The following is a 7,549-nucleotide window of genomic DNA, read 5'->3' on the forward strand; positions in this document are numbered from 1 at the left end:
GAACAGCAAGCTTGACTGGTTTATAAATGGTTTGGAACTGACTGAATAAAGGCGATGTCATATCCTTTACATTCACAAATCATACAATGTAGTTATGTCTATGATATCACATTGGGACAAGTAAACTAAAGTTCTCAGTTGTATTTTTGATATGAAGTACAAAAACTTAATTCAAACTTGATTAACTTACATTTATTCAGTTAACACCATTTTATACAGTCATGTTTCTGACAAAACAAAACATTCACTATCACAGTCCAGACAGAAACGTATTGGAAAGTAGGTGAAACTCATTACACGTCAACATTAACATTGCCAAACATTCTGTCAACACTAAATACAATGTTATAAAAATAAAAGCACTTTAAAACACTGTCACTTCCACAGCCTCCTAGCAAGCAATTCCTCTCCTATAAAACAATATGGCACCAACCAATGACAGACAAGACCTGGGCCTGTATTCACACTGAGGGTGCCTGATTAAGCTGAACCATGAACAGGCAAAAGCGGTGAGAGAGAAGCGCCAATCTCAAATCAAACAGCAATCTGCGCCGCTCGGTCATGTTGTCAACAAGGCTTCGTTCAGAAACATCTTTTACATAAAATACCAGTTCGAATTTAACTAGTTTTCATTGTCAGTGTTATCCACGCAATCATGTTTGCATGTGAAAACACAGAAGCCTACTCATTACCCCACCTTGTTAACCTACATCATGGTTGTTTTGAGCTGACTTCACCGTCAAAAGAAGGGCACCTGGCTCATGCTCGGTTCCAACACGAACGCAATCAACTCTTACCTGGTTCACCGGGGGAATTTATTAAATCCCCTCATTGTCTCAGAGTAGGAGTGCTGATCTAGGATCAGGTCCCCCATGTTGATTTAATTATGATCTAATCTGATCTTAATAGGGCTCACCCCATTTAGTCAACTGGTCGATTGTTTGGGCCAAGATTTTAGTCGAGCAGTCAAATTAATTTTTTATGGCACACAAGACCTGTCTGATTCGCGCCTGTCTCAATGTACAGATCCATTGGAGGCCGCGAGGATGGCACACCCGTATCACCAGTAGTACATTTACCGTTAATTTATTTACGGTAGTTTCTGTGAATGCATTCATTATTATTAGTCTTTTACTGTTCTCGTTGTCAAAGTGGACACTGTTTGCAGAGCGCACAACCTATGCTACACTTGTGAGAAACAAGTTTAGGTTTATTTCATTCCATTTTTTTAGTTGTCAATTTACTCAGTCTTTTTGTTTGGAGCACTCAATGTTGAGTAAAGACATGCACCCGATTACGCATAGAAGTCGATCAAGGCTACCTGGCAGCGCCATTAAAAGCAGCAGACAAGCTCAGTGAAAATAGTTGATTTTATTAAAACACATAGGGTGTGTCTATATGTTTTTTTTTTAACCAATCGATTGGTCGAAAGAACAGACTACTTTCGGTCTACCAATATTTTTGGGGGGGTTTGGGACAGCCAGCACCCCTACTCTGAGACTGTTTGAATACAGGCCCTGGTTTTAAAAACAGCTTTTTTCAGCTTTCAAAGTATCAACTTTCACAGTTGGCCAACTTCAAATATATATAATATTATCTCATCTGAGATATATCAGGTAGAGGGATGAGAGAAGCACCACCCACCCCTCTAAAATAAATATTGGACTAGCACCCCCCCCCCCCCCCCCCATCCCTTATGTAAAATAAATAAATGGTAAAGTTTGCCACAAGGCAAAGGATGCTGACTCATGTCCACAGAGTCAAAAGCCAGCTCATTGACTATACAGGTAGTTCCTTTTGTGAGCCGCAGCAAGTGGAGTTCCATATCTGTGCTGCAGTGTCCAGAGGTTTGTCATCATAGTATGTCAGTAGTGGTGGTGGGTTTGTAGCTCTAAGTTGGTGTGTGAGTGATCAGTCTTCCAGATTATTGTATAGGTTACGGTTGAGGCAGTTAACTGCTCAATGCACTGATCTGCTCCTCTCTTCTTCCTTTCTCCTTTATCACACAGATGAGAATAAAGAAAATAATGTAGTTTACTAAAGGGAGAATAAACGGTGATGTGTGCAATCTGTCTGTAGGCATCCCATAGATACAGTACCTGTTGTATGCGGCTGTGCTTGCGTGAGTCAGGTCTGGCTGTACTGCAGATCTCACAGCCTGGTCGGGTAGGCTTGTTGATGAAGGTGCAGGAGGGACACGCCCATTCGGTCTGCAGATCAGAAGGACAGAGAGGATGTGTGTGAGAGTAGGAACTTTCTAATAGTGTATCACAACCAGTGAAATTCAGCAATATACCAGCTACATGGAACTATCAAGTAAAGGAAGAGTAGGCGCTCAACACGATCATCTTGCGTAAAAACTGTCAATCACAAATGTAAACATCGGGGTTGACCTGTGTTTTACTGGTTTTGCTGGGCTTATCAGGTTTATCTTTAAGATGCAGCGTCTCCAGGTTGAGGGCGTCTCGGATCTCGCTCGTACCCAACCTCTCGGCCCCACTTCCGGTGCTCCCTACAGCCAAGCACAACAATGGAAAAGGAGTTCAGTCATGCGTGAGCATGTGCGCAAGTGCATGCCAAGAGGTAAACTTACCCTGGGTGTTGTGGCTAAGCCTGGAGGGCAGGGTGCTGTAGCCCCGCCAGTCCTGGGAAAGAGGCCCGTTGCTGGTAGGCGGAGGTGGGGTGAGGTGGGCACCCTCCTGGTCCTGCTGGAATAGCTGGCGGGTGAGGCGGGCATGGCGGGCTGAGACCAAGTAAAGGTAGGCCGTATCCCCATCCCTCTGGACCCCATATGAGGCCAGGGACCTAGGCTCTGTGCACAGGCATTGTCCAATCACCCAGCGCTGCACGCGAGGGTGAAAGCCATACTCCAAAAACACCTGAGAGAGAGAACAATGACAGAGGAGAGAATGATTTGTGGACAGTTTCATTTGCCGAATGTAGCCCAAGTATTCTCGCAAACAGAGACAGAAATGTATCTGACCTGCTGCTTGAGTGCTGCGACAGTCATGTGGGGAAAGACTTTCACTGTGACGCAACAGGAAGAGGAGATGTCTTCCACTGCCACAGACAAACTGCAAGAGACATGAAACTTCATTAGCACAAATTATTCATGTTCTTTTGGACTACTCCCAAGCTACTGCCTGTTATTTCTCACCTTATCTCTCCCTCGGCGTAACTCTTCTCAGACAGTTGGATAGTGAGCACTGCCTTCTGACGAGCTAGAGCAGACGCGTGCTGAGCAGCACCCTGGCTGTCACCTGCCTCGATCGCCCGGGCAAGTTCCAAGCACAGCTCCTCTTCAGAGAGAGAACATGTTCACTCGCACACAGAAATTTACCCTGTGTAGTCTTGCAAATGTGGTAGAAAGAGAGAGTGGGGGAATCGTGTGGTGAGGGTACTCACCAGTGAGTGGTAAGGAGGCTGTGCTGCGCTGTTCTAGAGCTGCTGCTTCGTGCTGCTGTCGGTCATCCATAGGATGTGGGGAACTATTTACAGCAACTACAGTGAGGGAGAGTGGTCAATTGTGCTAGCCATAGTATGGTATACTAGGAAGACACTCTTCTAATACACAATGACATGAATGCATCTAAGCAAGCAGACAAGAGGAAAAAGACTGCCATGCCCTCTGACCTCTGTGTGCCTCTCTTAGTGATGACATCACCACAGTGGCCCACTGCTCAGCCTCCAGGTCGCAGCGGAAGTTGAAGCGGATACAGTCATGAGGGGGTGTGGCCAAGCGCATCTCGTGAAGGCATGGGGACTTGACCTCATACTGCACAGAGCGCAGGTCAAACTCCGCAATGAACTGGGAGAAAAAAATAAAGAGAATAATTTGCTTAGATCTCTAATCTTTGTGGACTTCGTGGATATGGACCTACTTCACCTTAGAGGGACAAACTGTAACCCCAGTGGCAATGTGCTAACTTTGATGTTAAGTTGTTTACATGCTGGAATAATCTTCCATAAATAAAATGTTGTCTTCCCTTGTACAGACAAACACAAGGACAGATAAGTAAACTGTAATCACCACAAGACATCGGTTCGAACCAATGGGATTACTGTAGTATTTGATTAAACAAGATTCCAATTCAGTGACTACTGTATTTTCTGTAAACAAATGTTGCTCCAACAAACAAACAAACAAACAAACGCGTGCAATTTCTCATGTCAACGCATGAAATGTATTGCATGGCATTATATCAGAGGTCGAGATACAGTAGATCTAGACGTTACAGAGCAGTGTATCTTACCACACTACGGCCGCTTCCGCTAATGTCCCTCAGTGCTAGCCGAAACTCTCCAGCTTTGCTGGGGTCCATGCTAAGTTGAAGACGGAGAGCCTCATCGCCAGCTCCAGGGAGGCAAAGCGGTCGAATACCCGAATGGCAAACAGACACCCGTACCGACATCAAAACGGTATTGCAGTTTGCCAGCGCGGGCCCGCCATGTACAGACTGGGACGGCGCTGGCACAGGCGGTTTACCCCAACCGCCAGAACTCAGTGCCATATCCCACAAGCACAAAAACAGTTGGAACCTCCAAAGCACAACGGTAGTTATGTCGGTATCGCTAGTTGTATCAGTCTTGTTTTTTAACAGCCTACATGTTAGTAAAGTGATAGCGTTTCATTGCAGATATCTCTCCTAGCTACGATAGCGAAACGAAACAGCCCCTAATTTTTTTTTATCAAAACAGGAAGTAGCTTGGTTCGTTCTTTATTTACCTCCGATGGAAACCGGTCTTAATAAACATGGTCCGAGATCGAGATGGAAAAAAACAACAGCTTTTGCACACCGTGTTAATTAACGCAACGTTAATGAATGCTGTATTCGGTATTATAATAATATATCCAATGACAAATAAGTATATTATTGATAATGAGGAGGAAAACAATCAATTATACTTAAAGTGAGTCGTTTCATCTTACCGTCCAAATGGAATCTGTGCAACTGGCTATACACAAGATGGACCACAGCCTGCCGTTTCCAACGGGAACAAATTAGTCATAGGGGGCAGAACAAACAATGGCATTTAAATAAAGTTTTGCAAAGGGTAAAGTCTACACAATTTAGTCCACTCTGTTCATAACATATTCTAGTATTGAGAACAGAAAACTGTATTGAGATCAAATGTTTCATCGATGACAAAATTTGGGGAATGTCGGCAAAAATCCATCTCGTTCCATCTTCTCCCACTGCTGGCCAGTGGGAGAAGTGATTTGGTAGTGAGGGGAAACGCCAAGTGGATGCTTCACATTTATACATCCGGTGAAATAGCTGTCTCATTGTTCTATCTTTGCTCATATCCCCCATGGACTGGCTTGTACATAAAATAATCTCCATTCATGCTGCAAAGTAGAGTTCTGCTACCCGACATTAAACTTCATGTTAGGGGTGGGTAAGGCCTGTTTTTAATCCATAACTAAGGTACGGGCAGGGCTCGGGTATCACTAAATTGATCAATAACATTTTGAAGCCGAGCCATTTGCTCATGCTCTGCTGCGCAATACAGTCATATCTGACTACGATCTGAACCAGAATATGGCTTTACAGGACACATGGAATATGGCGATTCTCCTTAAGCCCAGGAAGCAACCGTTCAACTTGCCATTCACCAGCTTTTCAAGCTTAAAGGGGAATTTCACCCTTGCTCTGCCACGGCATATAGTCATTACTATATTCAAAACATGCCATTTTTTATCTTAAACATTATCCAAACCGCAAGCTAGAACTAGCACATTTTAATTTCACTGGTAGAATTATGAAGTTTTGACTTCCTGTATATTTGTCTGCTCATAATGAACCACAAAGTCCGGCATTAATAGGAAATGCAGATACTGCCCACTAAGGTAGATGGGGCATGCTCACAAACTTGGACGATGGCATTGTGTACTTCAAATGAACAACATCCCAGCAATCTCAGAACTTCTGTGGGACCACAGAGCACCTTTCAGACCATGTAATCAATTTAATACTCAGGTTATCTGGAGTCATTCCATACAACCTGCTGAAAAATACCCCAAAGCGGCGGCATTTTGGTTACAAAAGCATGAGGGGGGGCACACATTGCGAATATGGAGCACAAGATTGTGGGATAGAAACCAGCAGGGGACACCGAAAGGTATAAAATCAAGACTCCAACAGTAATGACCGCACCACCTCATTCTTCTCTCTGCAGATTCTCAAAACACAATAAAAAGACGTCTCCAAAAATCCCCTGCAAAGGGCTACTATTGACAAGAATGATCTGTCTAAGTCAATGGGCTGGGGGAGGTTTAAAGACAGTACTTTTCACTGAGGCAAGTTTTTTGGGGTTGTGCTTAGACCAGCATTTCCCAAACTTGGGTACCCCAAGGGGTGCACATTTTGTTTTTTTCCCTAGCACTACACAGCTGATTCAAATAATGAACTCTTCATCAAGCTTTGATTATTTTAATCAGCTAGGGCATTAAACCAAAATGTGGACCCCTTGGGGTCCCCAGGACTGAGTTTGAGAAACGCTGGGTTAGACAGTAAATGTTGGCTTAGACAGGATTTTTTTTAAATTTCTGTATTTATTTCACCTTTATTTAACCAGGTAGGCTAGTTGAGAACAAGTTCTCATTTGCAACTGCGACCTGGCCAAGATAAAGCATAGCAGTGTGAACAGACAATACAGAGTTACACATGGAGTAAACAATTAACAAGTCAATAACACAGTAGGAAAAAAAGGGGAGTCTATATACATTGTGTGCAAAAGGCATGAGGAGTTAGGCGAATAATTACAATTTTGCAGATTAACACTGGAGTGATAAATGATCAGATGGTCATGTACAGGTAGATATTGGTGTGCAAAAGAGCAGAAAAGTAAATAAATAAAAACAGTATGGGGATGAGGTAGGTAAAAATGGGTGGGCTAGACAGTAAATGTGTTGTTGTATATGAGAGCGATTGAGGTGCCATTTATCCTCAATCTAACATACATGACAATTCATACTGTGTAAGAACTGCACTCCTAAGACTTTTCACACCTTCAGCCACCCAGCCCATTCACTTTGTTGACTGATCTTTCCTCTCAAAAGCCCCTCCCAATGTCCCTGTCCCTAAACAATACGCTAGCTAGTCCCATTTGGTTGACAGCTTTACCAACAAAGATGTGTTGCCCTACGTCTATTCCACAAAATGTGTAAAATACTAACACCACAACCATTTCTTTCCAGGAGACATGCAGTACCAGCAAATCTTCTGCAAGAGGTCCAAAACGTTGGTGGTTAAGAAGACCTACACCACATTCAGTAGAGTCTTATCCAGCTGGCCGTTCACCGCAGACAGGACAATACCATTCGCCATAAGCACAAAGAGTCTCAGCTTCCCCAGCCCACCATGCCAAACATCATTGCCAGTGTACTGAAGCCGGATAAAGGACTATCGCTGCGTTTACACAAGCAGCCAAATTCTGATATTTTTTTTTACTAATTGGTATTTTGACCAATTAGATCGGTTCTGAAAAATATCTGATGTAAGACCAGTTAGTGGGAAAAAGATCAGAATTGGGCTGCCTGTGTAAA

General features: G+C 43.6%; 1 protein-coding gene across 1 annotated transcript; it reads right to left on the minus strand.

Annotated features, from left to right (window-relative positions):
* Window positions 1–176: 176 nt before the first annotated feature.
* LOC124041766 (ranBP-type and C3HC4-type zinc finger-containing protein 1-like) lies at window positions 177–4,744 on the minus strand. The gene is made up of 9 exons (XM_046359759.1): window positions 4,254–4,744; window positions 3,634–3,808; window positions 3,406–3,501; window positions 3,158–3,299; window positions 2,984–3,074; window positions 2,594–2,879; window positions 2,394–2,512; window positions 2,100–2,210; window positions 177–1,996 (listed from the first exon to the last, which is right to left on the minus strand). The coding sequence occupies exons 1-9, from the start codon at window positions 4,509–4,511 to the stop codon at window positions 1,952–1,954; spliced, it is 1,323 nt and encodes a 440-aa protein (XP_046215715.1). The 5' UTR covers window positions 4,512–4,744; the 3' UTR covers window positions 177–1,951.
* Window positions 4,745–7,549: the final 2,805 nt, after the last annotated feature.

This window comes from Oncorhynchus gorbuscha, linkage group LG08 (assembly GCF_021184085.1).
Source record: "Oncorhynchus gorbuscha isolate QuinsamMale2020 ecotype Even-year linkage group LG08, OgorEven_v1.0, whole genome shotgun sequence".
NCBI lineage: Eukaryota > Metazoa > Chordata > Actinopteri > Salmoniformes > Salmonidae > Oncorhynchus > Oncorhynchus gorbuscha.